Source organism: Nelumbo lutea, chromosome 2 (genome assembly GCF_056320005.1).
Source record: "Nelumbo lutea isolate HS-2025 chromosome 2, American lotus-T2T, whole genome shotgun sequence".
NCBI classification, from domain to species: Eukaryota; Viridiplantae; Streptophyta; class Magnoliopsida; order Proteales; family Nelumbonaceae; genus Nelumbo; species Nelumbo lutea.
Window position 1 is genome coordinate 4,296,261 of NC_142685.1, and position 20,390 is coordinate 4,316,650.

Genomic DNA, 20,390 nt, shown 5'->3' on the forward strand with positions numbered 1-20,390 from the left:
TTCCAATCTTGTTTTCATTATTGGTAGAATGATATTCTCCCATTTAAGGGAATGGACATTCCCTCTCCCTCTCTTATCAATGAAATCTCATTCTTACAGATTCCAATTCCTATTCTAAATCCAACTGCAAATCAAACGACACTAAATATAATTATCATCTATCATACACTGTTGGAGTTGAGGTAACTACAGTGCCGCTTGATAAGTCTTTTTTGAAGGATCTTTCTGCAAACTTTACAATCAAAAGACGATGTAAACTTTTGTATTAAGATCTTAACAACCAGTTTAAAGTTTCATTTGGAGCTTTCCAAAAACAGCTCCAAACAAGCTGGATATTTTTCAAGACTACATCTTTTGACAGTTGGATGTTTTTCTAACCAAATGAAAAAAAAAAAAAAATTAAAAAATGGGCTACCGGATTTCTAAACAGCAAACAGCCCATATAGAAAAACACACCAAATAAAACCTACATTAACCCTCCACAAATCCAAGTAAGGGAAATGACGGGCTTTTAGTTCAACACTTAATTAACAATCCAACCTGGCAACATATAGAGCTTATTAGTCTAGCACGGGAATTGACTGGACTTTGGAGATGTTGCAACCTAATTAAAGGTTCTTCCAAGTTCCAACTCCAAGAATAACATTTATGCACCATTGCATTGCATTCTCTACTCGTGGTCGTGGTTCTTGCTGTTGTGGAATGTTCAAGCTTTTAGTTTTGCGTGGTTTAGTTAACTACTTAAACAACATCATTGGTGACACATAAGTAAGGTCCCATCAACACTCAACCGTAGATATAAAGCTGATGTGGACTAGAGAAATGAACACATGGCCAATGTGTATAAGACCTCTTACAGTGTTACCCTTATCTAAGTCATAGCTGCCGGGACCACACCACACAAATATTAATTCTCTGTTGCAACGTGTTGGGTTACCATATAGTCGTAAACCAGTCTGATACATACTAATTAATGGTTTGATTAATTCTTAATTAAGCAAAGCAAAGCTCAGTTCTGAAGGTCTTGCAATTGGAAGAATAAGAAAGAAGGCGATCAATGACCATGCGTCCCGTCTAGATCATTTATTATTGCATCTGGGTTGCCAACTTGTCAAGGGAATTAGGGAATCAACCACCTGCTCACATTTGGAGGGAAAAAATAATATAAATGCCTTAATATCTATTTCTCTTTTTTTTATGCTTTTTTCTTATATAAAAAGTACCACGTGGCAATAGATAGTCAATACAGGTATACCCAAGAGAAGAGAAGAAAGCTTGGAAAACGAGGAATCATCATCGTTCATTTTAAAAATGCATGTCCCATCCCATCCCATGTTTAAGTAAATTTTCCAAGTTCCAAGTTGGGACGAGGAATGCAGTTTTCATTCAAAAACAGAAAATTTGGGTCCTTTTTACATGGAGGAATGTTTAGTAAATAACGATTTAATGCAATTTTTGTTTGGTTTTCTCCTCCCCAAGAGACAATCTGGGTCCCCATTGTATACTCGTTGTTAATTATTAGCATTCTTTGTTTACAATGAATATTATTTTAATAAATTATTATACATCTAGCTGATGTTCGATTAGAGGTATTCTGAATCGATGATACAATCAAATAATCTTGTCAATTGGACGAAGTTGAAGTGAAATGATGAAACCGTGTACTAAAATCTACAATCAAGAGAAAGGTTAGAGGACTGAGTAGGTATTCTGACGTTCAAGTCAGTTGGATAGAGAAAGAAGAGGTCGGGCCAAGCAAGTCGAAAAAATGTATTTACCGAGCCAAAGAGATAGTGTAGAAAAGTATTTAAAGAGTGTTCTTCTAAAAAGACCCTTAGCTCGAGTGGGGAATACCTATTTATAATTGGGTGTCTATGTTCCAGATGTACAAGGCTCCCGGGGTTGTCAGGATTAAGTCGTCCACCAAAGTCTTCAAGAGATTCTCTTCCTTAATGGAATCTGCTTCCTTGTCCATATAAAACATTCCTTTTTAGTCGTACTTTTCTGTCATATATGATGTCAATGTGGCTTGAAAAATAGGATGACCGCAAAGGTTGCCACGTGACATCTTTGATCAACTCAACCGTCACCCAAACACTAGCCTTACATGCTCTTGGTGAATATTAGAGTTGCAAATAGATCGGATCAGAATCAGTCGATGAAAATATTGAGATAATTAAGGATACATAGCAACATTAACATACGTTACATTGAGTTGTTGACACTCTTGGCTTCACTCGAGTCTTGTTTTGGTTTTTATGTGAAGGATGTTTTGATATAGACTCAGAAATCATTCATGGAGCCTCGAAGGTGGTTTAATGGAAACATGTTAACTAATTAAGAAATTTTCAAAGCATAGTTTTCTTTCCTAAAACTCATACCCTGATTCTGATTTGTCTTTTGGAGTAAATTTTCTCTAAAAAATCAGTTTATATAAGGCAGAGTTGGTCATAACAAATTGGGGTTTGTAAGTCTCCACAGTACTATTAGTCTATGAGCAAATGATTTAATTCTAGAAGATTTGCTTGACTTTTGGAGGACCAAACGAATTTCCTACTATACAATCATATATGAAGACTTCGCAGCTCCATCACTGTTTACTGTTAGTGGTACCAATAGACAATATAATATTTAGTGGAGTCCAGATTCCAGAGAATAAAAAGAAAAAAAAAAAAGTCTTTTTTTTTTTGTGGCCGCAGCAGCCCCACCAATGCAAAGCTAGTCATCTTGGAATCTGTTTGGACTGAGCTATTATGCCTATTTGGTGCTTCACACCTCAACTCAAGTTCAAGTATGCCAACATTTTCTTCGATAGAGGATGAGGCAAATCTTCGGTTGCTACCAAGGATCAGACAACCTATTTGACCATCTCTCTCTCTCTCTCTGGGGGCTACACAACATATCATCCGTTCAAAGTCAGAAGTTTGGCAATGCTTTCCTTTCTTATCATCAACTCGCCGCTCTCCTCATAGCTAGGTCAAGTCCCCATTGAAGAGCTTAAGTCATCCTAAAACGCAGTGACTTCATGCATCTCAGACGTCCATGTAGCTAATTATAAAGGAATCCCAACAAACACGGGTCACATTTGGGACCACGACCACTCTGCAATGCTGGCTAGCTTATCTTATGATGCAAACGCGGCAAGGAAGCTACTTCAACGCGGATGCAGAAGAAGAACATTGCACCGGTTAATGCCATTTCTATTTTTATTTTGTTTTATATATATAAAAGCCAAACGGTACCTTTTATTTATTGTATTAATTTGGACTAATTAAGTTTCAGCTATTCGTATTATACATAAACTGGACAAATTAGGTCAGTCAAATCAAATGTATACAAATTTGCGTTAACGTTTCGTGGGCATTGGGCAGCCTGTTTGTGTTTGGAAAAACCAATTACGAACTATATATTATACATAGTAGGCAGCCTGCTAGACTTGGAAGTTCCAAGTTCCAACTTGTGGCTTTATTTAGTGCTTCAATCGCGGAAGGCGGAAGCCTCTTTGGCCCCCAAAGGAGAGGCAGTGTCTGTGTCTCAACCACGTAGGAAGGAGAGGGGGATCGATCGCCCACAAATCACTTGAACATTTGGAAATTGCATGCAAACAAAATCATTTGTTTTATTATTATTTTTTCTTTAATTTGGTCATCAGCAAACTAAGTCTGGTCATAAGACCAAAAAAATATATATTTGGGCTCAATTTGAAAGAGTATAAATGTAAATATATAAAATAATACAAAATATAAGATTTTGTACTCCTTCCAATATAGATTTGCTTTGGCCCTTCTGAGAGCAGGTGCAACTTACAATACTATGACTGCTTTTCTTTTTTAATTAGGGGTGGGGACAATATTGCTATTTCTATCGATCGAACAGGATGCTTTAAGGCAGAGTTGATAGCTCCCAAGCTAGCCACTGGTTTGATAGAGTAACTGGGTTCTCCAGAATCTAATATTGGACTGAATTTGTAGATTCAAACGGTTTGATAGTTTTCTTTTCTGGCTGAGGCCTGAGAGAGAGAATTTGTTTACTTTGGATACACTGGTTAAAAAGAATGGATTAGGTCGGGTGGCAAACCTAACTTGTATGTGTTTATGCATGGATCATGGTTCTAAAATCGATCTGGAAATAGAACCATTTGACCACCAGTTTTCAGGTCAAATGGTAGGACTGTCAGGTCTAAACCTTGGTCGAACATTTTTTGGATTCAAAACCGGACTCAAAGTCATGACCGGTTCCTAGATCAACCAATCCAATCCAATCGTCCGGTCCGATCCAGTTTTTTAAACCATGGCATGGCATGGATAGTTATTGGTTATGGTGGTCAATGGATAGATTGGTACTATTCAATCCGCAATTTTTCCAATCCAACTCATCCAATTTACCACGCCTACCATTAATTAACGGTTCCAGCAAGTGAGCTGCAACAAAAACAAAATTTTCTAAATAAATAAACATTAGAAGTGGATTCGAATTGGTTCTATTAGAAAAACCGGCCAATACAGGGTCTATTAATGATGGTTCAGGACAGGGTCGGCCGGTCCTGAATCGATTATGAATTGGTTTTATAACATAGATCCAGAACCAATCGAGTGGAACCGAACCAATAATTAAAGGGTAATCAGGTCTGACCCGATTCTAACTTACAAGTTAAAACAACTGTTCTTAACCAAGAATATGTTTATATTGTCTTCTAAATTTATCCTTTGTATAAAATATAACAAATTACTAAAAAAAATCAAGAAACACTTAGGGTCCATTTGGTTCACAGTGAGAATCGGAATTGGAATTGGAATTGGAATCAAAATCTTTCAGAATCGGAACTGAAATGGTCTATTCCCATAGTCTGTTTGGTTCAGACAGAAATGGAAATAAAAATTAAAATCAGCAGGAATGGAATTTCATTCCCAAGGGAGGGCCAGGGAATGGCAATTCCCTCAAATGGGGGAATGTCATTCCAACAAGAATGGGAATGGGATTCCAATTCTGTCTAACCAAACAGTTGGAATCAGAATAGCCCATTCCGATTCCAATTCCAAACCCCTATTCCTGCAAACAAACGGGGCCTTATATATGTAGAGTCCGTTTAATTCGTAGTTGGAAGTGGAATTAGAATTGGAATTGAAATCTTTCAACAATCAGAACCGGAATAGTCTATTCTTATAATCTGTTTGGTTCAAATAGAAATCAGAATAGGAATTGGAATCAACTTGAGTGGGGTTTCATTCCCAAAGAAGGGGAGGGAATGAAGAGGGAATGTAATTTCAAGAATGAGAATGAGATTCTAATTCCATCCAACCAAACAATTGAAATCAGAATGGTCTATTCTTATTTCGATTCTAGAACCCCTATTCCCATGAACTAAATGGGTCCATAGTTGATTCAGAATAGCAAGAACTAGGTCTAATCCAATTATTAACTGGGACACAAATCACAGAACCAAACCCATATAACTAGTACGCTTCTATTGGATAAATCCAATCTATTGGCCGTTCTACGCTTCTATGTTGGCTCCCTTTAGGGGGTATTTTGTAGTGTGGTCAAGAAATTGGGTGGTGTGTTCTCAACCACACCAAGCCATAGCAGAATAGGTATTCTGTACTATGGTTAAGAAAAATGCAAATCAATAGTATGAATTAATTTAACATATAATAAAAAAATTTTAAAAAAAATAACAATGTTTTAAAAACCAACTCAGAGGTCAAACCGTTTTGCCCCTGGGTCATAGGTCATCGGTTCGACCATTTGGGTCGAACGGATCAAATCGTGTCGCATCAACAATACATTAATTCATACATACAACTGAACCAGTTAACCCAAGAATCGATCAAATAACCAGTTCCGTTTCACCAAAAAACTTTTCTTGGACCAAAAATCGTTGATTTGGTCAATGACTCACTGACCTGGGCAGTCAAATAGTTGATCCAAACAACGGTTTTTGGCCTTTTATTTTAATTATTTTTTAAAATCAGAACAGGCCATCGTTTGGACTGGACAATCAGACTATTTGACCCAAGAACTAGTGGCCAAAATGGTTTCGTGTTCAGTCTGATTTTTATAACCTTATATATAAACATGTACTTTGTTAATAAATAATGTATAATTATGTTCTATATGTAATATATGTTTTATTTTATATTGAATTTATGTTTTTTAATTCTATTTTAAATTTTTTATTTGTAAAAAAATAAAAAAAAATGCAATTTGAGGTAAAAAAAATGGTGTTTTGGCAAAAATAGTGGGCAAGGCACCTATAGCCCCTTGGAATGCATGGATCTCAAAACGTTACCCAAAATAATAATAATAAAAAACATTACTTTAATTAGATATCGGAGTGCAAAGTTATGACCTCCCGAAATTTGCATAAATAGTTAGTGTGCAACCCATGACCCAATCCACCAGGTTTTACTAAAACAGACCTGAAATTCTGACTAGGTGATGGTTCAAGAGATTCAATTGGTCAGGTCAACGGAGGGTTGAAAACACTAAAATTTAATATTGATTAAAAATTTTAAAAAATCAATAATAATAAAATTAATAAATCAATAATTAAAAAATCATAGTACTAATAATAAATTTAAAAAATTAATATTGATCAAAAGTAATATAAAATACATACATAAAAGAACTAATAATATAATAAATTTGATTAACTATAATTTAAAATAATAAAAATGAGCCTACGAAGCAACGTAACCAACGCTAAGGCTATATTACCCTATGATGTGATTGAGGTCACATGAAAAACCTGTGGTTGATATTTTGAGCATGGTGAAAACCACACCATGATATGATGGGGTTCAAACCACACCACACTACAACCTAACGGCTGAATGAGGTGTGATATGGTTTGAAACCCAATATATCGTTTTATCACACTTCCGAACACCACCTTAATTGAATGACAAAGTGACAAGGAGATTAATCCCCTTTCTAATTTAAAATCTAGGTATGATTCTATTAGAAGATGAATCGCTTAGATTGCTATGAAAAGGCCAAAAATTAAAAATTCACATAATAATGAGTCCAAGATTAAACTCAAATTCGACAGCTGCATGTTATCAGCACTCAAGGATCAATATATCGATTCTATTAATACCAACAATCGGTTATTGGTGTATAGGGGTGTCAATTGTACAGGATTAGGTTCAATCCGATCTAGTCCAATGTAAGTCCATTACAAATGAACTTGGTCCAATTCAATTCAATGAATATTTTGGACTGGTCCTAGATCATTCAATCTGTTTAAATTCATTTTAATTTAGATTGGTTTCAACCCAAATTTGGTCCATTGACACCTATATTCTTAACTTATATCAATGAATCAGATGTTGGCTTAATCCAACCCAATCCAATATAAATTTATTATGGATGGACCAGGTCCAATCCAATCTAATAAAAATTTTGGACCGGATTGATCCAATCCAATATGTCTTGTTGATCCGTCCAATCCGTCCAAATTCATTTTGGACTGGACCCCGGTCTATTCACACCTTTATTGGTGTGTAATAAGACCGATACTCCTAACTTTTATATTTTTTATTTTTATTTTGTTATCAGTATGAGAGGGATGGTTTCTATCACGCAAAGCTTTCAAAAAACCCCGACCCAGTGTGTATCAATGCATGCATGCATCTCCATGACCACTAACATGAAATCATGTACTGGATTATCACATTTAAATGGTTGATAAAGAGAATTAGATAGCATTTTTGACTTTCCAAATATCACTTAACGGCTGAATAACTGACTGGTTAACAGCAGGTACTGGATTATCACATTTTGAAAACTTGAGTATTGGGTTGTCGCATTTTAAAGTTCAGGGACCAATTTGTCACTCGAGCCAAAGTAGAAGGTACTGATTGAGAATTTTTCCTTAAAACAATCACTATATAAAATAGATACTTGTCTTTATTTTCATATGGATGTAAATGTTAAATTTGATTGATTCCCTTAATATTGTTAAGGCTTTATCTTCTTATGTTTCCCCTAGTCTTTTGGCCTTTGCTGGAGGATGTTTACAACATTCCTGGGGTTGAAGCTACGTTCTTCCATGTCAGTTGAAGTATCTTACAGCTGCCCATGCTCTTGCTGCCGAACACGAGTTCAATCTGTACCCCACAATGTCCCACAGCACATCCCTGTCGTGTATTGGGAACATCTTCCGATGATAGTACCAGAAATGATGATGTCATCATCGGGAGATATTCCCAGTACACTGTGGGGATGTGATGTGGGGCACGCAGATCAGAACTCGCCAAAGGCAAAGAAGTCCTTTCCGCTTGGAGTTCTTCTCCTAGTTGTTATCTATTTACATTCCTAGATAGCTCGTTAGGTGTTGCCTTATTGGTTATTTTGTTTCTTTTGGTTAGTTTATGTGTGTTCCCATGTTTCTACTTCTCTTTGTTTTCTCTCAAAAAGAATGCTAAATTTAATATATAATATTAATTTATATTTTTATCCTTCACTTGCATAGATGCTTTTGCACTACTACCATATAAAAAATGGATATTTGTCTTATTTTTTTGGTGTAGATAATAAAAATTAAATTATTTATAGAAAAAATCTATGATACCAGAAAGACGGGTGGAGCTAGGGGAGCCATGGCCCCCCTTATAGTCCAGAAATCCCCCACTAATAATACAAATTTCTATATAAATTTCTCCCATCCCCAACTCTCTAACCCAATCGTTGCTTCCCTGTGGGCTCATTTATATTTATTCCCCCTCCCCCTCCCCCTCCCTAATCGATTTTAGGTTTTGGCCCCCTCATAAAAATTTCTTGGCCCCCCTGTAGGAAGACATGATATTTGAAAAGCTTTAAGCCTTTAACCAATCAAAGCACCCCTCTAAATTTTGATTAATACCACTTCACTGATCATCATTTTTGTGATACTAGTTGATTGACCATAAACCTTTTCAATATTTCCAGTATTATAGTTGATTCCTTATTTATATTGTTAATTTATATTTTCACACGACCTTATTGTACATGTACATAAACTCGTACCTTTAAACTAAGGCTCAGTTTAGAAAGAATACAAATACGTATGGCTCAAAACCTTGCATTTACACAGTATATATATTATATTTATACTCCTTCCAAATTAAACCTAAATTCTCCTAAAAAATTGCATATTTAATTAAAGTTTTGAATTTGAAGCGATCAGGAAAGCAAAAAAAAAAAAGCAATTAATTAAGGAAATATGGGCCATATCAATTTGATTAAGTTAATTTATTGCCAATAAGCCCACCAACGTAGAAAAGAAAATGTAACTTAGTCAATACATGAGATGCATGCTGGCCTAAGGGCAAGAGGTATAGGTCCGCCATTAGACATCACGTCTTCACGCGGTTTATATTTCCATGTTCTTTCTTAGATGAGAAATCATTCTTCATCTTAATCGTTCTTTTTTTATTATTATTATTTTTTTCTCGTGCATAAGCAAAGCACAGTGAATCCCAGTCCACTCCTCGCTAGTTATGTACTGTGCACGCACATAGCAAACGACGACCTGGGCTGAGTCTAGGCGTCTAGCTAGGGCCGTGGAATTGGAATACCAAGACGGTTTTTGGGTTTCCGGCGAGTTGGACATGTTACTTTGAGCACATTGAAAGGCAGCAATGTGGGTCCCACACCCCCGTCCCCTGCTCCCACAACTCCAATCCAACAAACAGTTTTTTGTTCTGTCAATATCATATGTAACTTCTTATTAATGTTTGTTTTTTATGTCTCTAATTATCAAATTGAAGAGAAAGTATTGATAATGGCGAAGGATTAGGATGTCGTACTGTAGGATAGAATTGGGAGTTCAAATCTCCGGTTGCCGTATAGGAATTCCAACCCTAGTAGAGACGACAAAAGAGTTCAAATGGCACCACATCGCTCTCTGCCGCATGTCTTAAGATTAAAGACCTCTCTTCTTTAGTTTTCCTCTCACAAGTCACAAAAGAATGAAGATTGGTCTCTGCGGTTGCCGTAGTAGTACCGGTGAAGAACTGGAGATAATCTCCCTTCTCACACTCTCACAAGTCACAAGTCACAAGTCACAAGTTTGGGCATGAAGATTGAAGAGGAGCCAAACGGAGAGGCAAATGTAAATGACTAAAGTATAAAGTATATGAATTAATTTGCTTCTGGTAAAGAAAGGGTGGCGGCATTGGATTGGATTGGATTGGGGACGAGTGCATGTGCCTGAGAATGCGGGGGTGGCGCCGCGTGGTGTATCGCACGTGCCCAACTGTTGGAATTGCTACATGAACACGTATTACCAAAAACCAAGAGAATTTAGAGACTCACATGACAGCTACCTGATCGCCCATCGGCCCATGTGCGATGCGGTAAAGGACAAGCGCCTGGGCTGCTACAATATATGGACCTCAACAAGCCCATGACAACGACACCTTAATTTATTAATTAATCAATTCAATTGTTTTGATAACTTTGGATGGAAACCAAAAAGGAATTTTTGTTGAAAGAGAGAGAGAGATTATTCGACCTGGCTACATGTGGCACCGCCCAATAATGTGTGAGAATTGAATTCTGCTTTTCTCTTCTTTCTTTCTTTTTTTTTTTTTTCTTCTTTTGATTTTGTTTTCAATTCCAAGTTTCCAACACATAATAAAATATATATATATATATATATATATATATATATATATTTGATTAAAACACATTACATAATATTTCATTAAAACACATTACATAATAAAATATATATTTGTTTTCAATTCCAAGTTTCCAACACATACATAATATTTGATTAAAACATAATAAAATATATATATATATATATATATATGTTGGGTTCACGACTTCACATGATTAGGTCGACCGGTAAAGCCGTTAATATCCATCTTGTTGGATTTTGGGGTCTCCCTTTTCCGGACCGTTTCTCCTCAAAATAAGTTTCGAGAAAAACGTAGTAAATAAGACAGTGTATGTGTTACTCGAATTGAGAAGACAGAACTCAGAAGAGAGTGCTTTTTTCAAGCTGAAGAGTGAAGAGTAAACTAGTAAAGGCTAAAACACTTTTCCTTGTTTCTTCACTCTTGAGTAACAAATATAATTAACCTTAATCCAAGTAATCATAGACATGACTGCTTTTTCATTCATTTATTCAGACTTCAGAGAGACGGGTTCGTATATTACTAAGTTTTGTGGGTCCATTTGCAAGAAACCGATGAGATACCTGACCTGCCCATCTAGAAGGAAAGATGTTTCTCTCTTAACCGAAAAAGAAAAATATAAAATAAAATCAAAGGGAAGAGGGTTTCTATTTCTTTGTAATTTTATACCTAGCATCATGCAATAGTTTAGTGACTAGTGAGTAATCAAATCCGGGATCCCGCCGAGATGGACAAAGTTTGCATTTCCACCAACCTCTTTTACGCGTTTCGCCCACTTTTTTTATTTTCTTCTCTGTTCCCTTTTTTTTTTCTTTCTGTGTATGTAATTGTGTGTAATTCACCCCGGACTGTGGACCACATAATGCACCAATGCATCCTGGTCCAAGTACCCATTTGGGAGGTAAGTAAAAACCCGGAAAGATGGAAATATGCTTACAGAAGTCGCAAATTTAATTTTCGGGCACTTTTTCAAAGTGGTTCAATCAACTCAGAATCCCTCCCAAACAGGCTCTAAACATATGGGCCCAGAACCGCTGGATGGACCGAAACGTTTAACACTGATCAAAGCTCTAACAAACTATCCCAACGGGTCTTACTACCTACCGAAACTCCAGATTGGATTTGGGTTGTCAAATGTCAACTACCTATTGTAACATGTCGATTCCTTAATTATTATATGTATGAAAATACACGAATACAAACACAACAGTCAGTTTCCGGTTAGGTCGGGTTGCCTAACTATCAACCCGAATGCAGTTGAACTGACTTGACATGGGGTTAATTGCTTTTAACCTAACTTATCTGATGAAATCTGGAATCTGGCTGGGCCATACCAGTTTGTTTTCAGCACACCTCAATTTGAAACCCATATAGCTTTTGTTTTCAACATAAATTACACCTCTATCAAATCCGACTCAACACATCCAACCCAACCCAACGGAGAGAAAGAGAGATCATTTTCAGGGATACTGTTTGGGAGGGCCAAATGCATTGTACTAGAGACAGTAAGACACTGAAAAAGTGTTTAAAATATCCTGCAACCTTGTCTGTTTCTTATACAAAAGAGAACCTCGTCATTTTTAATACAAACATCAACAAATAAGAAAGGAACTCAAATTAACAATTTAAAATAAGAAGTAACCAATGACTAATTTAGTAGATAAACTAAGAAAAAAGAAAAAAAAAGGAGGAACATAAAAGTCTGAGGAGTGAGTAGTGCCGCAGCCGCTTGTCGGGGATAAACAAAGAAATATTCGGATTTCCCTCCTTGAGAATTTACGATCCATACTCATGGAGTTCCCTTTTCTCCCTCTCTGCGAGCTTTTTATCCGGCCTAGCTTGTTCCTTGTGATAAAATTATAAAAACCATTAAATAATACATAGTTTGTGAACCAATTAACCCATAAATAATACAATTACATTTAAATAATTAAAACTAATAGGAACAGAGAAAAATAAAAATAAAAATAAAAGATGGATGGATACACATATGGGTCAACCCTAACACTACAATGGTGCTTTAGTTTTTAGTTTTCTCGGGCAGTTCACACCGACTTCACAGGCAGCATACACCCTAGGCAGATGATCTAGCAGAAATCATAAAAGGAACAAAGAAAAGAGATAAGTTTCTCACACTTTAAATTCTTTATGTTATTTTTAATGAATTATATTCTAACCCGACTCTTGGGATTAGAGAGATACACAGACTAAAGCTCGACGTGTGTGCATCAGACATCAGTGCATGTTATGGATATCTATGGCTTCTAACGCAGGGCATATAGAATAATTATTAACCAGTAGTCTTCATTTCGGGAATTGATTCATGTAATTTTTGTCGCTGTTACACGTGGCAAAAGATGTCCACGTATGCTACATGCCGTTGTTACCTACTTACTGATTACTGTAGCCTCCAATAATTGGGACGTGGTTGTAAATAAAATTTAAAATGGGAAACGGAGAAATAAAACAACATAAATTGGCCACTTTCCAACTTCTTCTTACTTTACATGTACGTCCAGAAGTGGACTATGGTCACTCACTCCAACTTGCTAGCCAGTTAGGATGAGGACATGGTGGTTGAAGAAGATAGAAAACAATTTAGGCCTTTTTTTTACTCAAAATACCCCTAGCCTTTAAGAGGGAAATGAAATGTTTAGGAAGTAGAAACTTTTTGAAAAGGGCAAATTTGGAAACATACTTTTGGGCAAAGCGCTTCTTTTACCTTTTTATGATAAAAATGAAAAGGGAGGAAAAGGGGAAGGAAACCAACGGCTTTTCTCGCATAAGGAAAATTAACTCCATTGACGAATGACGAGTGACGACGACGATGATAGAAAAAAAGAGTGACCGACTGACTGACTGTGCTTCTGAGAGAGTGAAAAGGATTGGGTAAACTAGGAAAGGAATATTTCTTTTTCATTTTCGCAGAGATAGAGGTGGACGCCCTGAAAGGGCGGAGGATTTTTTACCGAGAAGAAAAAATGGCATCTTTTTTGTTTTTTAAATTTCTCCGATTGAAATTCGGGAGGTTTTAATACATTCCTTATTTTCGCTAAATTTAGATTGGGTTTCTGGAAATTGGTCAAGTCATCCCATCCTCTCCTTTTATGCACGACCCATCCTATAAATATAAAATAGCTTAGACTCTTCTACTGCTCATTACCAGTAACAGAGAGAGAAAGAGAGGAAATATAGGGACAGCAATCCAGAAAGGAGAGAAAAGAGGCAGAGGGAAAGCCACACAAACGCAGACTCGCACGCGCACAGAAACAGAGAGAGAGAGAGAGAGAGATGGAAGGAATCGCTTCTGTTTGGAATTATCAAGAGGTGAACCTCTACCACTCCCATTTGCCATCTCAGAGTTTCCTTGAGATTATTTATTTTTCTGGGTTTTGTGTTTTGCTGGGTTACTATATCTAGCACTCGATCAGAGTTCCTTGCATCAAACATATCTGTTAGCTTTGCTTCCCTTGTCTTTCACCATTTTGTCATTTTGCATCTCTCTCTGGTGGGTCAGTTTGGCGTTAGATTAAAGGTGGTAGATTCATCACTCACAGTTCTAAATAGGCGCATCTCTTGCATTCTTTCATTAGTTTTGTAACGCATGCTCCTGCTCCAGCAGAATTTTGAAGTTCAACTAATCTCTATTGACGCCAAACAATGATCTTTTAACAAGTATCCGGATTCTTTACCTTCGTTTGCAGTTAGGAAAGTAACCATGAATTGATGATTTCTTTGTACAAACGAAAGAAATTCTTTTAGGTATTCCATAAAATATTAATTTGTGGATCATTTGACTGCATTCTGCTTTCATCTTTGAGTTCTAGTTATCGGTAGTTGTTTGGAAAGAAATCTTTAAAGTTTAAACCATCATTCTAACTTTTAGCTATTTTGGTTCTAACATGGTTTCTACACATGATGTCTAGGGCTCTTAGCTATTTTGCTTCTAGTAAATAATAATAATGTCTAGGGCTCTCAGTTTAAACCATCTTTGAGTTCTTAGCTTGCATCTCCATGTACTTAGTCTCCAGTTGTATAGCCGGGCTAAGAACTATTCTGGTCTACTGATGAGTTGTAATTTGTTGTTTCTAGTGGGATTTTCTATTCTCATTTGTAAATTGCAACCGGTCATTAAGTTTCGTAACGTCCATTTCATTGGAAAACAAGAAGGGCCCATGTAGTTGCGTTTCGTTTACCTTCTTGCGTTGGAAAAACATGTTCTAATTGAATTTTGGAGTTAGAACTTGTCGGTATTGATGAAAATTTATGCAAATTTTGGGATTTGCTGAAATTTCTACGTCTCTAGTTTATATATATGACCAAAGATGCTTGGATCTTTATGGGCCCATCCCATTTTGGTGCATTTCTTCTAGTCTTATGAACTCTAGAAAGTCTTACACAAGTGGAAACTTTGGACTTCCTTTCAATAGTAAATTTCTTTGCTTGGAGCCGACTGTATCAGATTCCCTTTAGAATACTGACGTTGATTTTCATATTTCCAAGAAAAAAAATAAACATGGCCTTGATTTATGAATATCTTCCGTTGTCATTTCTCAGGAAAGTTATCTTTTTTATACCCTGTATTGTAGTTGCAGTATGATCAATAAATAGCAACTTCTGCCGCCCATTTTTATGATTCTTGTTCCCAGTTAGCTCGTTAATTAAATGTACTCAAACGTCTTATCTTATCTAACAGAGCATTGATGACCTGAAGCACAAGCTTCTCTACACCACCATTGAATTAGAATCAACGAGGATGAATGCACAGGAGGTGCTGAGGAAGAACGAGGAGAGTGTACAGCAATTACTTCAGCTCTTGAAGGTGGCTTGCCAAGAAAGAGATGAAGCAAAAAATCAGCTGCGGAGACTTCTAAACAAGGTCATGATGCCATCAAGCCCAAATGGAATCTGCCCCGTTCTCCCAATGCTTCAGCCTGAAAGCCCTCATGTACAACCGAATAAGGCGAATTCAAACATCACAGAGTCTGACAGCCTCTCTGAATCGTACAATCACCATTCCTATGGTTCCTCCCCTGCAGAATCCTTCTTTGATGCGGTTTCATCCTCAGACCTGTCAAATATGAACATGGCCGATTCCAGTAACATGGGTTTGCAAAATCATCCCTTTGCCCAAGAAAGCAATGTCTCCAACCCAATGGGTATTGTCACGTCGGGAAATGGAGTCAACTCACTGGCCACCATGTCTTCAGGCTCTCCCAAAATTGATCAGGCTTCAATAGTAATTGAGAATCTGGTCAAAGGAAAGCAGCTTCCCCAAAAGGGGAAGCTGTTGCAGGCTGTAATGGAAGCAGGACCCCTGCTTCAGACACTTCTCGTTGCAGGACCTCTACCTAGGTGGCGAAATCCTCCCCCTCTACAGCCCCTCCAGATTCCACCCGTTTCCATTAAAGGTTGTGACCCTGAAACAATCAATCAGAAGCCAGTTTCCATCCCAGATTACCCTATTCAAAGTTCAGTAAGTTCTTCATACATCGATATATCTTCCCAGATTTGTCCTACTACTATGCCTATGTCGAGTGCTGCCAGCGTTTCTGGTTCATGTCTAAACAACAAGGCACAACAGCTATCAGCTAGCATTGGTTGGGATCCCTTGCAGAATCAAATCTTTCCTGGAAAGCGCCAAAGACTCCAATAAGACACCACAGAACTTTTCACTACTTGTATAAATACAAATTTAACGTGTTATATGGTGTAAATGGAATACTTTGTTTCAGGCTTTGAATGGAATGGTTTTGATGACTTTAAGTTGGGCGATTCTCATTCCCTCACTAGCATTTTCATTTTCGCAAGAAAATACGGAATGAAATTCTTAATTAAAAAAAAAAAAATGATGGAGACCTATGGGATGGGAGGAGATTATCAATTTATCATAAACCATTCGTGGCAGTGAGCAGACGTATCAGGTTATTGGAAATTCCCTCCCACCACTAATATGGTAATACCCTACCAAATTGGGTACCAATGAATGGTCTCAAAGAGCTTCAAACGGTATCTATCAAAGGAAGCGTTCAAACTTAGGTGAGTCCCATCAATAGATTTTTATTCTCTCACACACCCCTCACTCATGTATTGATCAATTAATATGTTGTCTTAAAATTTAGGGGCCGTTTTATAAGCTTTTTGGGAAAATCTTTTGATAGCTTTCACAGTTAAAAGATGCATTAAGCTTCTGCATTAAGATCTGAGTGGTTTGAAACCCGTTCGGTTAAAGCATGTTTTTCTGTGTAAAGATGAATAGAGAAAAAACGCAAAAGTCTCATTTAGAATTTCTTCAAAACCGTCCGTTTTAGGTTTTTTGTGTTTAGCGGTTAGATCTACAATGAACCAAACGGAAAAAGACCAAATCACAATCTATCAAACTTGTAAATAACCGATAGATCGTACAAAAAAACACACCAAACGAGACATTAATTAATTATTACGGATAATAAAATTAAATACTAGAACACTTGATCAAATAGGCTTTAATGCCATTTCAAAATAACCATTCAACCCAATCTCTCATTATTAAGTTCTTATTCTCTACTAACAATATCCCTAAATGTGGAATTAGTTTCTTTTTATAATTTTCTCCATTTGTGCACACCTCAGGCCAGCTTTTCCAAGACTCGCCCGAGATAGTAGATGCGGTTTCTTGGAATGCAATGATCTGTGGGTGTAAACAGATAAAGCAAGGCTTGGATGCTTAGGTTAGGGAAGGCTTGAGGCCTCACGAATCAATTTTTACTCTGAGCAACCAACTTCACAGCTCTTGGGATGGCCAAAGAGTTCATGGCATGCACTTCCCGTGAGCATCCAATTTAGCTTAATTATACGTTTAATGTGGGAAAATGGAGGATAATCTTATAGTTTTCGAGTGTCACCAACACTCAACAGGCCACATCCAACAAAAGAGCAATTCACCTAGTGTTTTCAATCAGAAATACTACACCTACTCCTATACCCCTTTATCCCTTTTTAGTGAATTATTTAGGAGCAAGGATGAATATTTATTTCATTTCGCCATTAAGGTTCAGTTTGGAAGGAGTGTAAAATCTTGCATTTTATATGTATTTATATTTATACTCTTTGGAAAATGAGACTAATAATAGAACAATTATGCTAGTACTAAAGAAAAGCAAATCTGTCAAGTATCAATACATAATGGAGTCCTAGTTCCATTTTTTATGGGTGAATGCATGGATATATAGTTCATCAATTGAAGGATCCTTTCATTAGAATTTTCCTTTATTCATTCGGTCTCCCTTATGAACGTTCCATTCTATAGATAATGTGTTTTTGGAGATTCAAGGGGTGAAGGAGGGAGACGATAGGTGTTTGAGAAAGAAGAATGTTATCCCTGTTAGATGGAAGAGCCCTGATTTCGAGGTTATTAAAATTAATTTTGATGCAACGTGTATTAATGGGGATTGCTCAGTTGCTTGTATTGCCAGAGATCACCTATGTCATATTCTGGATCTCAAAGCCTATAAGCTAGGTAAAACTACAGTTAATGTTGCTGAAGCGTGAGCGGCGGGGGAGGCCCACAATCTTAGTCTCAACTTTTCAAACAATTATATCATCACCGAAGGAGATTCGAAGCTTGTTATTGAGTGTCTGAAAAAGAGTTACAATCCCCCATGGAGAGTACGCCCAATTATTGAAAATTGCTACACTTTAAGAGAAAGATTAGAGGGAATGATTGAGTATCATCACATCTACAGAGAATGAAACATGGCTGCAGACTGGCCAAATAACTATGCACACAATGTTTCTCTCAACTCCATCCCTATTCCTCTAAATGTAGTTGCTTGTTTTGATTTCTCTCAGCTCCATCCCTATAGATAAAATACCATAATTGTAGGGTTTCTAGACAGTAGTAGTAGCTAATGTGAAAGATTCTCTAGCCGTCTCTTTCTCAGGCAGGCGGGGATCCTTTAGGGGCGGACATTCCACACGGGCACTGTGGTTTGAAAGGTTCTGTTTGGTGACTGACCGACTATCAGGGCGCACTCCGCAACTCCAAGCATCCTCGTTGTGGATCCCAAAGATGTATCATGTTGTCAACTCTTGAATTTCCTACTAATTAATATCTACTCTCCTCTCTACTAACTTAATGAAACTATACCACTTTCTTCCCACCACCAAAATACCTTAGAACTGTAAAACAATTTAGCCACTGATTGTGGTTGGACAGTTTAGAACATCTCTCCATGAATGATAAGATATTCACAATGCATGACTTGAATGTTTTGCTGTTAAGGATGTAAGAAGAGTTTGTGGGTAGGAGATCCAAATTCATATAACCGGAGATAATTCATATCCTATGATAAAAAAACGTTGGTGAAAATGGAATTCGATCCCAAAGCCTCCACTATTACTGGCCAAAGAATTTACTAAGGCTGCATTTGGCATTCTTATTTCAAGGACTTACCTACTTTTTACAGTTAAAATGCCTCTATTAACACTGAATTTTTAATGGTAAAATGGAGATAATAATTACTTAAAATGAGGAATGCCAACCATCAGTTGATAAATTTCTCTCTCAAATGACTGTTTTTTCTCGCATAACGTTCAGGTTTCGTTAACGATAGAAGGTGGTGTATATTCCTCGAAATAGGCCGCAGCTTTGGGGAAACTCATTTTCATAAATTTATGCCCAATCGCTTCGTGCTCACCTTCATCCTCAAATTCTTCATATATATTTTACTATTTAGAATCCAGCAAAGGATCATCAATTACAGCCTTCAAATGTCATCATCGTTCAAACGTTCGATAAAAGTTTTCGATTAGTATCCTGTATCCTCTAATTTGGGCGTAGTGTCATTTTAGTCTCCAAAACTTTAAAACATGACAATTTAGTACTTGAATTTTCAAAATATGTCAATTCAGTACCTGTCGTTAATCTGTCATTAAGTGGAATTTGAAAACATACAAATGTCTTTCGAGTATCATCTAATTTTTTTTTATTAACCATCCAAATGTTGACAAAAAATGAACAGTCTCAAATCTTGGTGACCATGATTTTCAAAACTGGACTGAATCGGATCAGACTGTCAGCCAGAAAAACCGGGAACCGATCACTTGACTGGTTCCGTTTTACCCTAAAACCACTTTTTGGCCAAAAACCATTCATTTGATCAACGAATTTCTGACCTGGGCAGTCGAACTGTCAACCCAAACAATGGTTTTTGACCTTTTTTTTATTTTTTTTCTATCAAAGCAGGCTGTCCATTCAAATCAGACAATCGGACCATTCGACCCGGGAGCCAGATCCCAATAGAGTTCCCTATCTAGTTCAATTTTAAAAACCTTAATGGTGACCCCAACTTTCTTGAATAGAAAAGACAAGGGTTTGAGACTTCATTTTTATCAACTTTTTTTATGGTTAATAAAAAAATTAGATGACACTTAAAAGAGATTTAAATCTTTTCAAATGCTACTTAACTGCTAATTAATGATAATTACTAAAGTAATATATTTTAAAAATTCAAATACAAAATCATTACATTTTAAATTCGAAGACCAAAATAACACTAAGCCCAAAAGTACAGATTACTAATGAGGAATTTATCAGGATGAATATTAACAGCTTCGTCTTAATAATTTCAACTGTTAATATCCCTAACTTTCAGTATTTCAAGTATCGGTCACTTTCAATACCGCTAAATACACACGATATCATGCAACATATATCATTGTTATCAGTTTTTTTTTTTTTTTTTTTTTGGTAGAAGGTATCAGTAATTAAAACCTTGCTTA

At 36.6% G+C, this 20,390-nt stretch overlaps 1 protein-coding gene across 1 annotated transcript; it reads left to right on the forward strand.

Moving 5' to 3' along the window:
- The first annotated feature begins 13,782 nt into the window (after positions 1 to 13,782).
- On the forward strand, positions 13,783 to 16,394 carry LOC148868181 (uncharacterized). Its single transcript, XM_088972611.1, has 2 exons — positions 13,783 to 13,955; positions 15,325 to 16,394. The coding sequence occupies exons 1-2, from the start codon at positions 13,920 to 13,922 to the stop codon at positions 16,282 to 16,284; spliced, it is 996 nt and encodes a 331-aa protein (XP_088828737.1). The 5' UTR covers positions 13,783 to 13,919; the 3' UTR covers positions 16,285 to 16,394.
- The last annotated feature ends 3,996 nt before the right edge of the window (positions 16,395 to 20,390 follow it).